At 54.6% G+C, this 21,668-nt stretch overlaps 1 protein-coding gene across 1 annotated transcript in view; it reads right to left on the minus strand.

Moving 5' to 3' along the window:
* Positions 1-2,733, minus strand: part of ITPR3 (inositol 1,4,5-trisphosphate receptor type 3) — a 67,345-nt gene extending 64,612 nt beyond the window's left edge. Inside the window, exon 1 of the mRNA XM_049653438.1 lies at positions 2,334-2,733. Within this exon, the coding sequence (XP_049509395.1) occupies positions 2,334-2,422 (89 nt within the window). The 5' untranslated portion in view covers positions 2,423-2,733. The remainder of the gene's footprint in view (positions 1-2,333) is intronic.
* Positions 2,734-21,668: the final 18,935 nt, after the last annotated feature.

Here is a 21,668-nt window from a genome sequence, read left to right on the forward strand (position 1 = left end):
ACAGGCACCCTGGAGTAGAAGTGCTATTGCAGGTCACCAGGTCCTGCCCCAGGGTCAAAATGGACTGGAGGAAGCGCTCCTGGGGGCAGGAAGGGCCAAGGCAGGAGGGACCTGTGTTGGGAGGTAACAGATCTGTTTTGAGGGGATGAGGGCTGTGTGGAGGGCAGAAGATCCTTCCCCTGATTCTGACAGATCTCATAGATACTTAAAAACCACCCACTTCGGGGGTGCCTGGGTGGCCCAGTCGGTTAAGCATCCGACTCCTGATTTCAGCTCAGGTCAGGATCTCACAGTTTGTGGGATCAAAGCCCTGGGTCAGGCTCTGTGCTGACAGCTTGGAGCCTGCTTGGGATCCTCTCCCTCTCTCCCCCTCTCTCTGCCTTTGCACTCTCTCTCTCAAAATAAATAAACATTTATTAAAAAAAAAAAAAAAAGGGGGGGTTCCTTGGTGGCACAGTTGGTTAGGTGGCTGACTTCAGCTCAGGTCATGATATCGCAGTCCGTGAGTTCGAGCCCCGCATCCGGCTCTGTGCTGACAGCTCAGAGCCTGGAGCCTGCTTTGGATTCTGTGTGTCTCTCTCTCTGTCTGCTCCTCCCCTGCTTGTGCTCTATCTCTCTCTGTCTCTCAAAAATAAATAAATGTTAAAAAAAATTTTTTTAAACCCCACTCACTTTGTGCTCAGCCCTGAACCAGGCACTAAGCAACAGTGGAGATGATCATTTGCCAAAAGCTCCCAGTGCTGTTCAGACACAAGGTGGGGGGCTTCCATCTGCCCCCGATTCCCCCACATTCTCTCCTCCTTCCCTCAGCATTATGGGAGGTGTTTACTGTGTGCACACTATGTGCAGGCTAGTAGTTTCAAACAGCAGCCCTGGCCAGAGCAGCAGCAAGGGGTCCCCCCGGCCGGTGCTCTCTGGGGGAGGCCTGCACAGATGCTGGCCCAGATGTGGTTCCACCCCCATCCTCTGGGGAAAGGAGCAAGAGAAGTCAAATCTAGTGAGGGCGAGGACATGTGGATGGGGATTCCACATCTGAACGGGGAGGGGAACGAGAGAGGCACCAAGAAGGATAAGGAGAGCAGGTATGCTGGAGTCAGAATCCTCTGCTGGCAGAGCCAGCCCTCCAAGCCCCAGTCCTGTTGGATTCCCCTTCCTACAGGACTAAAGCCAAACTCCCAAATACCCTGGGAGACATCAAGAGAACCCGGTGACTCCCACTTCCCAGCCTCAGGGGTGAGCCAGGCCAGGTCCAGAGCCAGACCTGGGTTGCGGGCTCCAGGGCTGTCCTCCAAAACCCCCAGAGAGGAGGCACCTTGTGGCTGGCGGGTGTCCTGATGAGTAGGGAGAGCAGAGGAGGGTGCGTTTATCCTAAAGGCAGGGGGGGGGGGGGAGGAAGATGAGCCAACTTAACACAAGTCCCCAGACTGAACATAGGACAAGGGCAGCAGGACCTGCCCTGGAGCCTGGCTGGAGAGGTGGAGAAACCACTCTACCTCTTCACTCCCCCCCCCCCGCCCCCGCCACCCCTGCGACTCACCCAACTACTCCTTTGAAGATAAACCTATGGCTCTGCCTAATTCCTTTCCTGCCCTATGCCTGCTTCAGGCCTAGGCCTCTCCAGGGACTTGAATAGATTCCCTGCTTATCCAGACCCTGGGGGGTGATGGCCAGAATTAATTAATGTTTGTAAAGAGCTCGGGAGATCCTGGGACCGGGGACCCAGGGGCGCCAGATGAGCCGCGCAGGAAATTGACCGGGAGAGGCGGAGAGAAGGGGCCAGGACCTAGGATTCTTGGTAGGGGAGGGCTGAGATGGCACTCCTACTTAAGGGGGGCAGGGGAGGACAGAGCTAGAAGGAAAAGATGCGACCCTTCAAAGGTGCGACTGGACCCTAACAAGAGGATTTCGGGCTCCAAGCTGCCCCTGCCTTCCCCCACAGCTCCGCCCCCCCCCCCCCCCCCCCCCAGCCAGTCACGTCCAGGCCCGGATGCCTTCCCCAACTCAGGCCCCAGCCACCCACCTGCCCCGCCCCGGGACCACCTGCAGAGGAAGTCTCAACCTCTCCTCCGGCTCCGAAGAAAGTCGAGCGCGCGAGGGTGGAGGCTTCGCCTAAGGGGCGCCTCCTACCAACTCCCGCAGCGTGCCCGACTTCTACCTGGGCAAACATTTCACTTCCTTTCTCTAAAAGAAGGAGGCGAGCCGTTACCCCGCTCCTTGAAGCTGGGGACTTCCAGGTCCTCTGTCGGGGGGCGGCGGCAGGACGCACGCAACTGGTACCAGGGCCTACGGCGCCCCCTCCCTGCCCGCGCCCCCCTCGTACTCGGCTCACTCACCCCAAAGTGCTGATGAAGCCATTGACGGAGCCCTCGGCGTACAGGGAGACGATGTCCCCGATGTGGAGAAAGCTGGACATCTCGCTCATGGCTGCGGCCCTCCGGGGACCCGGGGCGGTGGGAGCGCCAAGGGGCGCGAGGCCAGGCTCGGTGCAGAGGACGGAGGTGACCGTGGAGGCCGGAGGGGCGCGCCCCCACCCGCGAGCAGGGCGCTCGGCGCGGCCAGGGCGGGCTAGCGGCCACCGGAGCGGAAGGCGGCGCGGCGCGGCCCGGGAGCCGCTGGTGGCGTCCGGGTGAGGAGGTGCCCGCGTCTCGGCGCGCCCGCCGCCCGCCCGCCCGGCCCGGCCCGCGCGTACCTGCAGTGTAGAAGGAGCAGGAAGTCTGGGGCCGCCACACACACATGCAAATCCCGCCCGGGAGGCGGGGAAGCCACACCCCGCCCCCCCCCCGCACCCCACCGCCGCCGGCCCGCCTGCACCCATGTGCGCCTGCCCGCCTCCCCGCGCCCCGCGCCCCTCGCGCGTCCGGGGCCAGGCCTCCCGGGCGCCGAACCAGCCGTCTGCCCTGCGCTACTCCGAAGAGTCCTGGAGCTCCCGCTGGCTCCCGGGTTCGGAGTTCCAGCTCCAGCGACTCCCTTAGACAGACTCGCGGAACCGCCATCCCTGGGAGGCCCAGCCGTATGGGGGCTCTCTCCCCTTGGGGTTCCCCGGGCTCTCTATTCCTCTGCCCTCGGGTCGGTGAGAGCCAGTGCGGGCGCCGGCGGAAGGGGGTCCAGCGCCCCTGCGGGCGCTACCTTGAACCGCGCGCAGAGGACCCGGGAGCGTCCCAGCTGAGAGCGGTCTCGCACCGAGAGGCGCGCTCATTCCTTTGCAGCGCAAATCGGGATTCATTTTTCTCAACGTGAAAAGCCTTTTCATTGCACAATAGAAAGTGCTTGGGCTTGGAGGGGAAATGAAGCAATGGGGTGGGTTTTGTTTTTTTCTCTCCACATTCCTGTGTACAAAGAGATCCAACTTCCGAATCAGTTCGGCCGCTCCCTCTCCAGGAGTTGGCTCCCAAACTCTTGGCTCCTTCTGTCTTTCTTTTTAAAGGGGGGTGGGGAAGTGGCGAAAGAGAAAGCTACCTTCTCTCGCTAATAGCACACCGAGTGCCAACAATGACAAGGCCGGTGCTGGCCCTCTGGGAGTGACCCGCTGCGGTGTCGCCGCCGAGCTCTTGCTCACGAAGTCCTGCCCTCAAACCCACGTCCCCAGCTCGCCTACTTTCTGTTCTGTTCCTGGGTGCTTGGGTGTTTGCTTCTTAGTCCTTTTATCTTAACTCCTGGCACAGAGTGCCCACAGCCACCCCCATTGGATCACATTTATTCTTCTGAAATCCCCACCCGGACTTCCTGGGAAGGGGGGCGAAGGGGGGCTTGTCCCTGGGAGAAAGGGAGGAGGGGACTGGATTGAAGCAGGAAGAAGAGAGACCCAGGGAGGGGTGGAGGCAGCTAAGAGCAAAGAGACCAGCTGCTGACCCAGGGGAATGAAGAGAAGAGTCCTGGGTGTGTGGCTTTTTCACAAAGACCCCTAGAATTGGGGGGGTGGGGGGGAATACCTCCAGGATTGCTGAGTTCAGTGTTTTAGTTTCTTATCAGGACCCATAGTAATAAATACATTTTACATCAGAGCAGTCCACCCCCTTACCCCCTATATGTAAGTGAAACAATAGTTTCACAAAACAATACTTACCCTTGTGACCTGTGATGCACTCTGATATTTTCTGTTCTATTTCTGTATTTTGTTTTGTTTTTCAATACTGATTGTGACCCATTTAATTGCTTTTTTTGATGTAACCAAACATTTAACTGCAGTTTGGAAAAACCTCATCCAGACTTCTCTGCCAAAAAGAGATGACAAAAGCCCAGAGAAGGAGCACCAAACCTCAAGGTCACACACGCATATTCATGGCAGCTGGAGCCAGAAGCCCAGCCCCTGACTGGCAGCCCAGTGGTCTCTCCAGTACCCCCACACAGCACTGGAGCTGGAGATGTCCATCCCTGGAGCGAGCCCTGCTGGAACAGCTCTTCTTGCTTCCAGAAGTCAGGCCCCCACTGATAGAGCCCACAGATGCTGGGAGCCCAATGCGGGCCTTGATCCTGAGACCCTGGGATCGTGACCTGAGCAGAAATCAAGAGTCCCACCCTTAACCGACTGAGCTGCCCAGGCATCCCCCCAAAAGTTGTTTTTTTTTTTAAGAACAGATGCTACAGCTGCAGTGAGTTCACTCCGCTGCTCCCCTGCTTGAAATCCTCCTGAATCTCCTCATCCCTGACGGAATAATGCCTACCCATCTTAGCTCAGCACACCAGACCCTGTCTGTCTCCACCCCTCCCCACCCCTGCCCCCGGGGCAGACACAAAGATGGCTCCTCAAGGAGGAACCATGGTGCAGACTGCTCAAGACCGCAGGCTCTGATTCACAGGCCTGAGTTCGAATCCCAGCTTCTGTTTCCATCTGTTCAATAGGAAGGCCTCTATTTCCTCATCTGTTAAATGGGAAGAGTGTGGTGCCGACACGTGAGGGAAGTGGGATAAAGCCATCCATCAGCACAGGATCCCCTGTTAGGAAGGACTGGGTGTTCATTCTCATTACCCAGGACCTCATCCACTCCTACCCCTGCGCCTGGGCTCATGCGCTTCCCTCTACACTCCCTCTCTCTATTCCCACAGTCAGAATAAAACTCCTTTCCTGATGTCCTATAAGTATTATCACGGAACATTTTAAGAAATCATAATATTAAATAAAATATTAAAAACAGAGTGAGGGCCGGTACCTTTCCTTCAGCTTTATCAAATGTTAATATTTGGCAAATTTGGGTTCCAATATATTTTTTAAAGAACTGAACCTGAAAAATTGAAGTTCCTTATGCTCCCCCCCACCCCAACTCCATTTCCCCTCCCTCTCCCACCAGAGATAACCACTATCCTGATGTGGGTATCATTTTGTGCAGTTCTTATGCTACATAGGGATGTATTCGTAAATAATGTGGGTATATCATAATCATAAAATAATATGCCATCACTCTGTAGGGTTTTATATTTTATATAGATGGTTTCACCCTGTGTCTATCTTTTGATACATGTAGCTGTGGTGTGACAGTGTGATACTTTCTGACCATGTCACAATTTGTTTATCCATTCGCTCATGGATCATGAAAGCCCCACTTGAGTTTTTGTTATGACAACAATGTTGCACTAAGCCTTCTTCTGTGCATACACGTGAGAGCATTGTTCAGACTAGGGCTTGAGACCTACTAACGGGTCAAATCAATTTCGTGGCTGAAGGTCAGCATTTTAAAACTCAAAATTGGGGTTGGCTGGCTGGCTCAGTCGGTAGAGCACACAAACCTTAATCTCAGGGTCGTGAGTTCGAGCCCCACGTTGGACGTGGAGCCTACTTAAAATAATTAGTAATAAAATAAACAAATAAATAAAACTCAAAATTGATTAGAAAACAACGTGCATTAAACTGCAACTATATATTCATAGCAGGAAAAAGAAAATAGTGTGCGTCACACATCAGGTAACTATCAGAGAGTTGAGCATGTGGTCTCTGTGTTCTGGCTCAGTGTATGCTTACTGAGAATAATGTCAAAATTTTCAAAAACTCTACTTTAGAGTGAGAACTTGAAAAGTGGAATTGCTGGGTCACAGGGTACATCCTTCCTAGAATTGCCAAATTCTTTTTTTTAAATATTTTTTAATGTTTATTTTTGAGAGAGAGAGAGAGAGAGAGAGAGAGAGAGAGAGAGAGAGACTGTGAGCGGGGGAGGGGCAGAGATTGAGGGAGACACAGAATCCAAAGCAGGCTCCAGGCTCCGAGCTGTCAGCACAGAGCCCGACGCGAGGCTCGAACTCACAAACTGTGAGATCATGACCTGAGCCGAAGTCGGACGCTCAACCGTCTGAGCCACCCAGGCGCCCCACCAATGTGGCTGTTCTAACTCACCCTCTCACCAGCCACTGGGAGTGTGCCCGCTGAACCACACCCTCACCAGCACTATGTATTGTCAGACTCTTTAATGTGGAATTTTTAACTTCCCCCACCACTACCATGGAACATATCACGGGCTACCTTGAATTGTAATGATCTCTGTCCTTTCTGGCCTCCCACAGCCGACTATGAGCTCTTCACTTTGTGTCTCCAGGCCAGGGCAGGCACATAGTAGGTGCCTGACAAGTCCGTGTGGATTTTTTTTTAAGTAGGCTTTACGCCCAAGGTGGGACTCGAACTCACAACCCCCAGATCAAGAGTCACATGCTCTGCCAACTGAGCCAGCCAGGCACCCCAAGTCTGTGTAGATTTGAACTGTCAAGGAGGAGGAAGGTGAGGAAAGTATCTAAGTTACACCAGGAGATAAAAGGAGACTGTGGCAGCCCCAGCTCAGGGTGTCAGGTGCCTGGGTCCCGTGGGTGGAGGGTACAGAGCTTCTGGGGATGCTTTAAGCAGTTGAAAAGGAGAAGCAACAGGCCCCACCCTTCCTGAGTGGCTTGAGCAGGATTCTATTAAGCTGGGGCCAAATTCATGCCCAGGAGGGAGACCACCACGTCCCCAAGGCAAATGGTCTGCCTAGTCCAGGCCCCAACCTCAGTGGAGGTGGGGACCTGCACCCACCTCCTATGGGAGCCTCTCCTAGAGGGAAAACAGGGTGGATGAGAAACTCTAGTCAGAAATCCCAAACTCAGGCTGCACAGGGAGCCAGTGATTGCAGGGACCTCCCAGGGGGACCTGGGGGGCGGGGCTACGTTGGGGGAAATTACCTTTTGCCATCTCTTTTCTTAACTTTGGAATTTCGGACAACGTGGATATATAGCCTATAAGCCAACATAAATAATAATAAAGATGTTTGGGATGCCTGGGTGGCTCAGTCGGTTAAGCATCTGACACTTGATTTTGGCTCAGGTCATGATCTCACGGTTCGTGAGTTCAAGCCCAGAGTCTGAGCTGACAGTGCAGAGCCTGCTTGGGATTCTCTCTCTCTCTCCTTCTCTCTCTGCCCCTCCCCTGCTCATGCATACATGGGTGTTCTCTCTCTCTCTCTGTCTCAAAACAAATAAAACATTTTCTAATATAAGAATAAAGATGCTATTTATTAAAATAAAGCATATTATAATGATAAAATGTAAAGTTATAAAATAAGGCATCACCCCCAAGAGCCAGCAGGAAGACTTCCAGGAGCCTTACCTCCACTGTCTGTCCAACCTGGGCCTGAAGAGGTGAGGGAAGAAAGGATGGTGATGCTCAGATCCTTTCCCTGGACTCAGATGGAACACTGGAGAGGTGAGCAGGAAGACAATTGGCTACCAGCTGTGAACCCTAGTCCTCCTTCACCCGTATGCCCCCACCTCAACGGCCTCCTGGAGACTCCTTCCCAGCTCTGCTGTGTGACCTTGCATAGGGTACAGACCTCTCTGGGCCTCAGGTTACTTCTTGTAAACAGAGTTTGCAACGCCTTCCCAGATTTCACCCTTGGCTCTGATTGTTCTTTAACTTTGTTCTGGCCCTCCAGGACCACAGTTGGTGCGGGGGCGGGGTAGGAATGCCACCCCCCATGTTAGTTGTGCCATCTTGTGGTTTGGAGCAAATAACAGGTAGTTCTTAAGGGGTTCCTCTGCCTCTCACTCCTGTTATGGAGGCAGGGCCAGGAGAGGAGGGGCCAGAAGGACTGACTCAGTGCAGCAACCACCCAGCCCGGTCACCCGCCGTGGGTGGGGTGCCAGCCCAAGCCCTCTGGGGTTCCCAGAGAATTCCTTCCCCATGCCATAAGCTGCCCTGGGCGGGCACCCCGGCCCACAGTAACCGCTCAGCCACCACCGGGGGCCTTCACAGGAGCCTTCACTCAAACACTCTCCCTCCCTCGCCTCACAGTCACCCACTCTTCCTCACACACTCACACTCTCCCTCATATACTCACGTACTCTCCCCCACACATGCTTACACACTCACACGCTCACACCCTCACTCCTACACCCTCATCCACACGCTCACACACACTCATGCACTCACCCTCTCAGGAAGCCTGAAAGGAAACAATACTTGCTCTGTCTGCCTTCACCCCACCCCCACGCCCCAGTCATCGAGGCCATATCTATTTGTCTCAGACCACCTACGACATGCAAGCGACCAGAGAGGAAACCGGCTGTAAGAATGCGGCCAGTTAACCCTAACACGTGGTCCTGGGCTGCTGAAGGGAGAGATAAAAGAATCTGCTCTGGGATTCCTGCGGGTCACAGAAGGAAGCGTGATTCCTTCTAATTTTGACCTCTTGCAAGAGAAGCACCCTGGTTCTGCAGCCCTGAAACTGAGGGGCCCCTACGCCAGGTCTTCCCTCCTCCTCTGCCCCGAGGTGTGCTGGCAGGTAAGGTGTGAGGTGTCCCCGGGCACCTTCACAAACAGCGAAGAGCACAAGTTCCGGAGCAAGGCCGCTGGAACCACTTGCCAGCTGTACAGAGAAGCCGTTGGCCTCTCTGGCCCTCTGTGTTCTTGTGTGTAAAGTAAGAATACAGCACCGTATCAGTAAGATCCTGGCAGGAAACCGCCACCGCATCCCCAACATCCCCAACGAGGGCTAAAAAGAAGTTAATGAATGGATGTGGGACTAGGGTTAAGGGCCCCAAGAAGGGACGCTAACAAAGGCAGAGAGCTGTTACCACTCCACGCCCAAACAGTAGCCGAGGGAACAGACACCCAGACCTCTCTCTCCCCTCCTGTCCTCCAGTTTTGCTAGTGCCCCTCGTTGCTCCGAGGGAAAGGGAGCCTAAGTAATTCAGGCCACAGAGGTCAGCCTCCTAGGGCACAGAGCAAGCACCAAAGAGTGGTCAGTGCCCCTGGGGGGAGGGCGTGAATGGAGAATACCTAGCATAAAGAACTACTTTGTAAAGCCCTTAGTGCGGTCAGCAAATATTCTATGTAACTGTCTTTATTTGCATCGTCCTGAGGGTCTTAATAAAGAGAAGTGCTTGTGGATCCAGAGAAATGACCGTCTAATGGTGGATTTTGTTTTACAGGATTACCAAGGAGGGAACATTGATAAAGCAGAAGATTTCATCAAGCTCTCCACAAATCATGCCTGAGTCCCCTCCCCAACTGAATAATCAGTTAATGAGTACCCATTACACTCACTGGCCCGGAGGAGGAAGTACAGGAGGCTGGACTGAGCTCAAAACCTCCTGAAGTCAGAGTCGGGAGTGGTGGACGTTACAGTGGAGGCTGACTGCAATCCCCAGTCATTCTGCCAGGTCACCCCATCCGTATGACCAAGTCAGCATGCTAGAGCCCCCAAGAAGAAGGCAGGCCTCTGGCACTTCTGCCTCTTTCCAGATTTGGGAAAAGGGCCCCACACCATTGTGGGGAAGCTGCACAGGCCTCTGTGAGTATGCCCGGGCCTCCGCACTTCACCTGCCAACAAGGGAGGCCGGTTGGAAGGAGAGGGGGGACATCATCCCAGTGATCCTATTGGGAAAGGGGGCCGGCATGGAAAATCTCCCGGGGGCCAGGACCAGGCAGGAGCGGCCTTTGTCTGGCAGGAGATGAACAAGATGACGTCAAGTCCACCTGGGTTGGGTCTTGGCCTCCAGCCATGCCCCACACCCACCTTGGCAGGACCCAGGCCCTGCGAGCTGGCCCTTGCCTGGGCTGCCTGGCCAAAACTGGGAATGACTGAAATATAGGGGTTCACCCCCCAAACAGGACCTGCTCCTATGCCAGCTTTGCCGGCCTCTGTTTCTGGATCATTCAGAAGGAAGAGGTCCTGCAGCAAGGGGTGTGCCATGCCCTCCCAAGGGGGCAGGGAAGGGTCAAGGCGAGGCGCTCTGAAGAGGGGAGGGACAGAAAGGTCTGCTGTTTGCCCAGGAGCTGAGCAGACACTAGGGCCCTTGTCCTGGGGCAGCGGGGGAGGCTTCTGGCCAGATGGAGAGCAGCCGGGGGAGAGGAGGGACTCCTGGGCCGAGCAATCAGCCTCTTCCTCCCACACCCCCACTGAACTCCCGGGACTCTTCCTCCCACACCCCCACTGAACTCCCGGGACTCTCTTCCTCTCCAGCCCAAGAGGAAGAGAGGAGCCTTACTGAGGCCTGTTGAAGCCCAGCCCCCACTCCCACCCAGACATCAGAACATCTGGAGGCAGTCCCAGGGTGCTCAGAAGCACCCCAAGTTGTTGAACAAGGTGCTGCCTTCCTGAGGCGCCGATGCTGTAAAACCCTTTGGGTCTGGGTGGTCAAAGCTGGACAGGCTTTTCTCTGGAAGGGGCCCTCCTGGTCTGCAGGGAGCAAACCCAGTCTCAGACCTTCAGGGCAGGCTGGTGAGGAGGGCTGCGTTCAGCCATTTGACAGATACTTGTTGAGTCTGTGCCCTGTGCTAGCCATTCTACAGGGGCAGCAGGTTGACAGCTCCCTGGGGGCCTAAGCACCCTGGTCGCCATGGCACCCAGCTCCTGCCCAGCCCCTGACCCAGAGCAGACCTTGGACAAACATGGGCTGGGCAAGCTAAACCTCAGCGGCTCCTTCTTTGGTCGGCATTGCTGAGATTCTATACCCTCTTTCTAAATGTAGCCACACCCAGGAGCGGCCCCCAGCACATCAGTCAGCCCTCAGTATTTGTCCAGGGTTGGCTGGGGTAGCTAAGAGGAAGGCTTTCCCAACACTTGGAGCAGGAGCCAGGAAGGGGAAACTGTTGACAGACCTCTGCCAACACCTGTTGCCCACCCCTAGGTGGTGCTATGGCTACATGAGTGCACTTACTCCGGCCTCCTCCCTGCCCCATTTTACAGATGAGAAAACTGAGGCTCGCACAGCCAAGGGGACTTCAAGGCAATCAAACAGCTAATGGATCATTCCCATTCAACAGATGGGGGGGAAACTCGACTATCTAAGTGGCTGGTGAAGGTTGTACAGCTGGTAAGGTGTCCCCATGTTGCAGATAAGGAAAGCTCAGGGCGGTGAAGGGATTTTCTCAGTGCCACACAGCTAGTAAGTGACAGAGTTGGGACCCAAGCTCAGGCCTGCCTGACCCCCAGAGCATCCCGGCTTAATTTTCCTTTTGCAGAAGGAATCTGGGAGGGGAATCTGCTCACTCATGAGTGTTGCTCAGCAGAGGGTGGTTCCTATGCCCTCACAGACCCTGCCTGGAACTCCTTTCAGTGGTGGCTGGGAGGAGCCTCTCGCCATTGGGACAGGGACCCTACCAAGGCCTGTCCCTCCATTTATATCTTTCCTCTGACTTCACCGTCCAGCGGGCCTGGTCTGGCTCCCTCCATCCTGAGCCAGGTGGGCCTCCATGCCCCAGGATGGGCCCTCTCTGAGCACCACCGTCTGCGGGCCACATGCAGGTGGCACCTGCCCTGATTCCTGCAGACTCCAGCACCAACCACCATGATGCATTAGCTCTCCCGTTGTCCCAACAGACAAAATGCACAGCAGGAGGGAAAGAAGTTAGACACCAGGGAGGACTTCCAGGTTGTCACAGATGGAAGATGCAGGGACCCCAGATGACAGAGGTTGTGGAGTTCTTTAAAAGAGGAATATGCCGGGGCGCCTGGGTGGCTCAGTCGGTTAAGCGTCCGACTTCGGCTCAGGTCATGATCTCGCGGTTCGTGAGTTTAAGCCCCGTGTCGGGCTCTGTGCTGACAGCTCAGAGCCTGGAGCCTGTTTCAGATTCTGTGTCTCCCTCTCTCTCGCTGAACCTCCTCCATTCATGCTCTGTCTCTCTCTGTCTCAAAAATAAATAAACATTAAAAAAAATTTTTTTTTAATAAAAAAAAAATAAATAAAAGAGGAATATGCCAGGCTGCCCGAGTAAAACCCCAAATTCAGGGGTTCCAAATTAATTAGCTTCCTTTGGCTTCTCCAGCTCCCTCCCCTTAGGGCCTGAATGATGGGATGGGAACTGGAAGGCTGCCTCCAGAACCTGTTCAGACCTCTGACCAGGGCACACCCAGCAGCTCACACTGTTCACATTCAGAGCCAATAAGAATGAGCATTTCCTGAACCTTACGACGGTCCCTCTATGCCTCTATCAATGCATTTGATCTTCAAGTGGCCCTAGGGAAGGGGCACTGCTATCATGTCCACCTAAAAGGCGAGGAAACCAAGGCCCAAGGCCTTTTCCAGAACTCTCCATCTTCCCAATGTCTGTTCATCCTTCAGGGCTCAGCTTAAGTGTCCCCCTCCCCAACAGGTCACACCAAGGACCTCTGCTCTCCGCGCGGCAGTCAATGCACAAGGACCACCACCAGGCTCTCCAGGGCAACCTGCCACCTCCTAGCTCTCCACCTTGAATAGACAACTTCCCTAAACCTCAGTTCCCTTATCTGTCAAGTGGGGATAATGAAGTACCAACCATAGGGGATGGTGGTGAGCATTCACCAAGATGACAGACATCTCTGATGTACCCTTGACTCATGTCCAAGGCCCCAGCTTCCTGCAGCTCTGAGCTCTGGTAACGGGCTCTCTTGTCTTCATCCAGCTCCAGACTTGCTCGGCCAACAGAAGGGGGATCAGGAGGTTGGGTCTTGGAGACATGGAGTGCCGAGGGCTGAGGGCAGGGCCCAGCTGAGGCAGGCACCAAGGATACCCTGGCCCTGGCCATATAGGGACCAGGGTGGAGGGGATACCCAGCAGCTCATCTGTCGGGTGCTTGGTTGGTCATGGCCATGAGGTTAAGCCAAGTAGTTCCTATTTACCTCTTGGGGCCAGAGGGAGGGGGTGCCATCCTGTCTCAGCTTCCCCAGTGCATTCTGAGAGCCCAGGGAGTCACCTCCTGGCTTTGGGTCTAGTGGAGGAGGAGCTCAGTCTGGGTGACAAGGTGGGAAGGAGACTAAGAGAAGGATCAGGAACAATTTAAGGGTAACGTTTGGATTACTATTGCTGCGTAACAAATTATCCAAAACTTCGTAGCATGAAAAAACCACCACTTTATTTTGCTCAGAGTTTTATGAGTCGGGAATTTGGGAAAGGCCTGCGAGGCAGCTCTCACTTAGGGTCTCATATGATTGCTATCAGATGTTGGCTGGGGCTGGAGGCATCTGAAAGGCTCAGCTGGGCTGGCTGAGCAGGACAGTTCCCTCCCATGGCTGGGAGCTCAGCTGGGGCTGTGGATGAGGCTACTGCCATGTGGCCTCTCCAGCCACATTGGCAGTCTTAGGGTGGTCTGACTTCTCACACGGGCTCTGGATTATCCCAGAGCAACTGTCCTAAGAGAAGCAGGAGGAACCTAGGTGGCCTTTTATAACGTAGCTCCCACAGTCACAGAGCAGCACTTCCACTGTGTTTTATTGGGGGAAGCAGCCACAGCCCTCCCAGATTCAAAGGGAGAAGGACATAGGTCCCACCACTCCCTGGGAAGAGTGCCAAAGGACGTTGGGACCATGCTTTTTTTTTTTTTTTTTTTTTTTTTTTTTTTTTTTTTGAGAGAGAGAGAGAGCATGCGTGCAAGTGTAAGCAATGAAGGGGCAGAGAGGGAGACAGAGGATCCAGAGTGGGTTCCAAGCTGATAGCAAAGAGTCCGATGCAGGGTTCAAACCCACGAACTGTGAGATCACGACCTGAGCCGAAGCCAGCTGCTTAACCAGCTGAGCTACCCAAGTGCCCCTATTTATTTTTTAATTGAAATTTTAGTTAACATACAGTGCAATATTGGTTTCAGGAGTAGACTCCAGTGATTCATCACTTACATGCAACACCCAGTGCTCATCACAAGTGTCCTCCTTAGTACCCATCACCCATCTCGTCCTTCTCCCACCTATCTACCTCCCTCCCTCTGTCAACCCTGCGTTTGTTGTCTATCTTTAAGAGCCTCGTGTGGTTTCCTTCTCCACTTCTCTCCGCCTTCCCAAGTATTCATCTGTTTTGTTTCTTAAAGGGACCATGCTTTTAAACTACTAGAGGTAACATCTCAGAATGGGTCTCTCCCTGTGCTAACTGGGACCTCACAGGTTATAGGCCCTGAGTGATAGCAAGAGACCTTAGGCCAGCACCCATCCTACAGATTTGAAGACTGGGGTCCTGGGAGTGCAGAGCTTGGCTCTCAGCATGTGCCTTGGTCCCATCCTGCCTGTCTCTGACAGTGAAGGTCAATGAGTGCTCAGGTCCTGAGGCCCAGGCCCAGTCAGGGACTTGGAGAGGCTTGTGGGGGAATGTGTATGTCCAAGGGGTATGTAAGTGTGTGCATGTGTGTGTACAAGCACTGGCATGTGTGGATGAACAGGGGAGGATCACTCCACCTACTTACTATTGTGCCTTGTTAGCAAACTCCCCTCTTCTAGGGACCCAGATTTTGCAGTGCAGTGGAAAAGGTGAGGCAGGACCATAGGGAGGAAAGAGCTTCAGGAGGAAGGGGCCAAGTCAAGAGAGTGTGCTGGGCAAGAAAGAGGCCTGTGGGGGTCAGAGGGGCTAGGACTCTGGTCCTGGGGTCTCGGGGTTCAGGGCTCCCAAGAAGCTGACAACAGCTAATCATCAGAAACCCTTGACAGTTTCCTGGCAGCACAGGGGAGCACCTGCTGGGAGAGGGTGGAGACTTGAGGGATCAGGGAGGCCTGGAGAAGCCTATGGTCCTCAGCCCCCACCCTGAGGCCAAGAGGTGAGACACCTCTTCAGTACCCTGCCTGTCCCCAAAGCTGCTCTAGGCCTCCAGTAGCCCATACCACAGTAGCCCAAGGCGAAGCAGCCAAGGCAGACCAGTGTCCCAGTGTGTGGCAGCCTGTCACCCAGTCTCTTTCATTGCCTCCAGGGCAGGGACTTGTCCACAGCCAGACTCCCGACAGGCTCTCAACAGACTTTTGTTGATTGAATGGGGAGTGGGTGCATGCTGGAGTTGGTGTGGGGCTGGGGTGGCCCTGGCCCCTGGCCCTTGCTCCTTCGCTCAGCCTCCAGGCAGGGTGGCTGCTGCGGCCGCTCCCTAGCCCACTCCAGAGACCCACCCAGGTCCTCAGCCACTTCCCAGGCGGCAGACATGTTCGGCCCTACAGGCCTCTGGAAGGAGGCAGCTTATCAGAGAGGAAAGGACACTTTGTTCAGGCCTGGCCATCTGCCTGGGCTGGGGGCGCCTTGTTCAGGCCTGGCAGGCAGAGCAAGGCACTCCCTGTAGTCAGATCCCAGCAAACAGATGGGGATGGAAGGCCTGGAGAGGGCAGATTCACAAGGCTCTGTGCCCCAGGCCATGCCAGGACCTCAGGCCCCTCTCAGAGGTCCACTCAGGCCCTCCCTTCCCCTCTGCAATTCTACCTTCTCTCCATTTGTCTCCTACCTCTCTGACTCCTGATTACATTTTTCACTTACTCCATTCGTTCATTTAAGCAACATTTAAGGACGACTTGGAAGGTGCTAGTAAGGTTCTAGACCCTGGGGACATGGCAGCCAGCAAAACAGGCAACCATGCCTCATGAAGCTTACATCCCAGTTGAGAGACAATAAGCACAAAGATAAATGAAATATGCGATATGTTAGATGATGAAGATGCTCTGAAGAAAATAAAGCAGGGCAGGAGCACAGGGAGAGAGCCAGGTGCCGGGGATGAAGGGGAACAGATGATTTTTTTTTCAACATATGGTGGTTAAGAAATATCCCTCCCTCCCTCCCCCTGGGGCGCCTGGGTGGCTTAGTCGGTTGGGTGACCAACTTTGGCCCAGGTCATGATCTCACAGTTCATGAGCTCGAGCCCCGTGTCAGGCTCTGTGCTGACAGCTCAGAGCCTGGAGCCTGCTTCAGATTCTGCGTCTCCACCTTTCTCTGCCCCTCCCATGCTCATGCTCCGGCTCTCTCTGTCTCTCAATAATAAATAAAATGTTTAAAAAAAAATTTTTTTAAAAAAGAAATATCCCCTGAGAAGGTGACAGCTAAGCAAAGACCTCAAGGATGTAAGGAAGTTCCTCACCTAAATTCCTTGAGGCAGGTCCTCCAAGGCATCGGGAATAGCAAATGCAAAGGCCCTGAAGCCAGAGCGGGATGATTTTGCGCAAGGCACAGCAAAGAGACCAGTGAGGCCCGAGCACATAGGGCAAGGAGGGCAGCAGGAGATGGGGTCAGAGACCGACAGACAGCCGGATGAGGAGGGGCCTTATAGGCCTGGGGAAAGGACTCTGGCTCACACTCAGGTGATGGTGAGCCAGTGCAGGGCTCCGTACAGAGGATTTACCTTTCAAAATAACAATAGCTCATGCTACATAGTGTCTAATATGTATCAGCCACTTTTCTAAACACCAAACATGTATTAGCCCATTTAATCCTAATAACCTTTATTAAAGATGAGGAAACTGACCAGAGAGAGTTCTCCACGCACTAGATGTTAGTAGCACCCTCCTCCAACTGGTGACAAACCAAAAACGTCTCTGGACATTGCCAAATGGTTCCTGGCAGACAGCATTGCCCCCAACCCAGAAGGACTACCCAAGTGTCCTCCTGTCCACCCCATCTGCCACTGTCCCAGCTCAGGCCCACACCCCTCTCACTATGACGATTGTGACAGCTTCCTAATTGGCCAGGCGGTCCCCTGTCCTCTCCACTCCATCCCCCACGGTGCATCTTGCCATACCACTCTCCCAGCTTTCAGCGATCTATGAATCCCAGTGCCCTGAGGATAAACGCCAAGCCATTTAGGATGGTATTCATGGTCCTATATAATCTAGCTCCTGCCTATCTCTCTGGCAATATCCTTGAACCCTCTCTTCCCACCGGCCCCCACCATTCAGTCTAGCAGCGTGTGTTGAGCCTACTGTGTGCCAGCCACCATGGTGGGCACTGCTGACAGGGAGACCAGACCCCTGCCTTCACTGTATATGTGTCCAGGGTTGGGGAGAGCAGGTGAACTCGCGGGTCCTGTTTGTCCCTGGCCAGGGAGATGTGAGCGCTCCAGGAGAAGAGGTGTTGGAGCTGAGCTGTACAGGATGGGCAGGAGTTGTCAAGAGGAAGCAGAGAAGACCCAGCAGTGGTGGGGCAGAAGCTTTGAGAGGATGGGGAAGATGTGTCTGTGATGTGGGGCCCCAGGAAAGGCCCTGAGAGAGCCAGTGTGAAGAGGGATGGATGGCGAGGAACAAAGGACTAAGCATGAACAGGTGGACCGAACAAGGAGGCCCAGGAGAGCAGTCCAGGGTGGTTCCGGGAGGTGGAAAGCAGGGTTGTGGTGCAGGCTGAACACCTTCCCCTCACCACAGGGTTCTCCTGGCAGGCATGCCCTTCCCCTCTTACTTTATCTAATTTCACCTCCTCTTGCAAGCCCAAATCACAAATGGTTGCCGCCTCCTTGAAGCCTTCTGTATTCCTCCCTGCTGGAATTACGATCTCCCTCCTCTGTGCTCTCCAAACCTGGTATTACAGGAATATTATCATCTGATTTTATGGCAGGGGTCCGATGTTACCCCACACTTCCGACTGTGAATTTCATGTAGGCAGGGAGGTGTCTTTTTTCTTCTTAAGTTTCTCCAAGATATAGTCCTTTACCTATTAATTATGCATCTTCTTTACAGCGATTTGTTTTTATATTTATTTTTGAGACAGAGAGGGAGAGAGAGAGAGCGCGAGCGAGGGAGAGCACACGAGTTGGGGAGGGGCAGAGAGAAAGGGGAGACAAGAGGATCCCAAGCGGCTCTGCGCTGACAGCAGGGAGCCAGAACTCCCAAGCTGTGAGATCAAGCCCTGAGCCAAAGAGGGACGCTCAACCGACTGAGGCACCGAGGCGCCCCAGGGAGGTGTCTTTTATCCTTGGTCTCCAGATGAATTAAATCAAAACTGCCTTCAGCAGAGGTAGCCCGGACAGGCCTCGAGGCCTCAGGGAGCGGAAACACCCTGCGGTTCAGTGGCTCCCGCGCTGGCCCAGGTGCGCACGGTCGGCGCGCCGCGGGGCCTCCGGATGGCAGGGGTGTCGTGGCCGGGCTGCATTTGCTGCGCCTCGGTGCGCGAACGCGCGGCCCGCGCCAACGGACTCCTCCCGCCCTAGCGCTGCAATCGCCCACACGTGACTGGGGCCGCCTCCGTGCCTTCCGCAGGCCCTTCCCGGATCCATGCCCGGGCCGCCCCTCTCCGCCCTCTGGGGCGGGGCTGGGAGGTGCCACCGCGGGAGCCACTGGCTGAGCACTGCACGGAGGTGCGGGCCAGGGGGCGCTCCCTGGTGAGAAAGATCCCCCCCACACACACACACCCACCCCCAGCGACGCCCAGGACCCTTGTAATAATTACAGCAGCCGGTGAGGCCACCTGCCTCACGACCTAAGTGGCCTCCCAGCTTCAGTCCCTGCCCCCTATAGTCTCTTCCCCCCTCAGCAGCCAAGGAAGACTTTTAAAAACTGTAAACCACATTGGGGCACCTGGGTGGCTCAGTTGGTTAAGCGGGGGACTTCAGCCCAGGTCATGATCTCATGGTTTGTGGGTTCAAGCCCGGAGTCGGGCTCTGTGCTGACAGCTCAGAGCCTGGAGCCTGCTTCGGATTCTGTATCTCCTTCTCTCTCTGCTCCTCCCTCTCCATCGCTCACGCTCTGTCTCTCTGTGTCTCTCAAAACTGAATAAATGTTAAAAAATAAATTATAGGGGCGCCTGGGTGGCTCAGTTGGTTGAGCGTCCGACTTCAGCTCAGGCCATGATCTCACAGCTCATGGGTTCGAGCCCCGCATCGGGCTCTTTGCTGACAGCTCGGAGCCTGGAGCCTGCTTTGGATTCTGTGTCTTCCTCTCTCTCTGCCCCTTAAGCCACTCGCATTATGTCTCTGTCTCTCTCAAAAATAAATAAACGTTAAAAAATAAATAAAAATAAATAAATTATAAACTGTAAACCATATCATGTCACTCCTTGCTCTGACCAAATAAGCCCTAAAAACCCAGATGGGCAAAATACTTCCTTAACTCCTGACCTCACCTCTTACTCCCCCTCCCACTCACTCCTCTCAGGCTCAGCCACAAGGGTCACCTGTGCCTGCTCCTGCCTCAGGGCACTTGCACTTGCTGTTCCCCCTGCTGTAATGCCCTTTCCCCACCCCCACCCCCCCATGGCTCCCTCTTCCTCACTTCCTCCTGGCCCCTGCTTCTATGTGATCCCCTCAGAACTGCCTTTCCCATCCCAACACTCTTATCTAAAACAGCATCCCATTCCCCAGCTCCCAGGGTCATCTTTCTTCATAGTACTTGTCGCTCCCTAATGTGTTATCTGTTTATTGTCTCTCCTACTAGCAATATAATAAATGCTCAAAAAAAAAAAAAAAAAGGTTTTGTACATCTTGTTCTGTGCTCTATTCCCCAGTGCCTACAATAGGAATGGGATGTAGTAGAAGCTTAATAAATATTTGTTCTGTGCCAAATAGCACTTCATTCGGCCCACAAGAGAAGCCCTGTGATTTGCCCATTGCGCAAATTGGAAACTGAGATTCAGAGGGGTATGGGACCTGTCACGTGAGCTTGCCAGCGCTGGAGTTGGGGCTCCAGGCTCCAACCCAGTGAGTCTCTCTTCTCTGCCTCTCTGTTCTCCATTTCATTTCCCACCTGGAAAAGAATACAGGTGGTTTCACCCTTCTCTTGTCCCAGGATAGGCAAGACTGACAACCAGTGACTCAGAGCCCAAGGCAGCATTCTCCTCAAAGGACCTGCCCAGGAGCCCACAGGGAGAGAGGCCCCCCCCCCCCAGCTCCCCAGGAAGGCAGGCCCAGCTTGACCTGACCACTTTTCCCTGGGACCATCTGTTAACCTTCTCCCCCAGTTACCTCCTCTCCCCTTCTTTTCAGCCACCTGTGGGCCCCCAAAATACCCTCAGAATAATCTGGGGGCTGCTTTTCTTACCTTTATCCCCCCAGAGATACAGCGAGATAGAGACAGTGACACAGAAAGAAAGCGTGGTGGGGGAGTGGCGGAGCACAAGTCAGAGATACACATGCAGAGACAGGAGAGAGACAGGAGAAGATGGGAAAGATGAGAAACCCAAAAGAGCAGAGACCTGACAAGTTCCAAAATAATGGCTCCACTCAAACCCGCAGGCCAACCCAGGGCCACTGCCAACCCAACAGGGCCTTTTGAGTGAATTAGAGAGATGCACCCTGGTCGAGTTCCAGAGCCCTCTGGCCTTTGAGCCAAGCACACTGGTACAGGGCCCAACCCACAGAGCAGTGCAGAGCAGCCCTCCCTTGCCGTCTGCCCAAGGAGGGAAGGCAAATTTCAATGACACCGGGTCCTCAGGTTTGACCCGCAGATGCGTCCATACAGTGGTCCCTGGAAGCCTCTCAGACACTTCAGGATCTCTCCCCGTGGGCCATAAGCCTGAACCCAGCCCTCTGCACTTCCCCACTGGCCCTTCCCTAACAGCAGGTCCTTGGGCCATGTCACCCCTGCCTAAACCAGTCCCACCCACAGAAACCAGCCCAGGACTCCCAGGGGCCAGGACAAGGCCCTCATGCCTGTGCCAGTGCACAGACCCTCTTCTTGCTCGCATAGGCCACCTCCTAGCTTCATAGACCTTCTTCTCTGTAGTTCATAGGAATTTCGCCCCTGCCCCCGGGGGGTGGGGGCATGACCCTCCCTCAGCAGAAAGGGCAAGAGAGAAGCAGAGAGGGGAGCCATCACCTAAGAGTCTCCCATACTAAATCAAGATTCCTGCCGCCTCAATCCCCGGCAGCCATATCCTTGTGGGGACTGAGAAGGAAATGCTCCCTCCCCAGGAGCACAGGTGACCTATGAGTGGACACTTGGCTCACACAGGCAGCCAAGGAGCCTGAGCTGCCAGTGGGGACCCAGCCTACCCCAACCGAATGTGGGGCTGCCTGTGTACTCCACTGGCTGGCCCTACCCACAGGGCAACGGGGGAGGGCAGGAGCTCTGTCCTGCAGCGCTCTGGGCCCTGGGATTCCCCACTCAAGCCTGGGCATGGCCTGGAACAAGGTCATGGCCTGTTAGGATGGGGGAGGGAGAGGAAATATCCTCTCCGTGGGGTCCGTGAGGAGTGCTACATCTGTGCCGGGGGGAGATTGGGGGTCCAGGTGGAACCAGGGGACCCCCACAGGCCACTGTCTAAGGCCCCCACCCTTCCCCATAGCCAAGACTCTAGAGGAAATAATTAGGGCATAGGTGAGTCATAGGGTCACAAGGCTGCTTCTTGGCTGACTCAGGGGCAGTCAGATGGGCTTTTCCACCAGGATCTTCCCCAGCCCAGAGCCTGAGTCAAGGATTCCAGGTGAGCAACACCTCCTGGTATCCAAACTGGGCTTCGCCCTCCCTGATGCTGGATCCCTGAAAAGCCAGGTATGAGGGTGTGCCCTTCCATGGCCGGTAAGGGCACAGGATCGTGCACCCCCAACTCAAGCCTATCCTTGCTTCTGGGATTTAGAGTTGGGT

This window comes from Panthera uncia, assembly GCF_023721935.1.
Source record: "Panthera uncia isolate 11264 chromosome B2 unlocalized genomic scaffold, Puncia_PCG_1.0 HiC_scaffold_24, whole genome shotgun sequence".
Taxonomy (NCBI): Eukaryota; Metazoa; Chordata; class Mammalia; order Carnivora; family Felidae; genus Panthera; species Panthera uncia.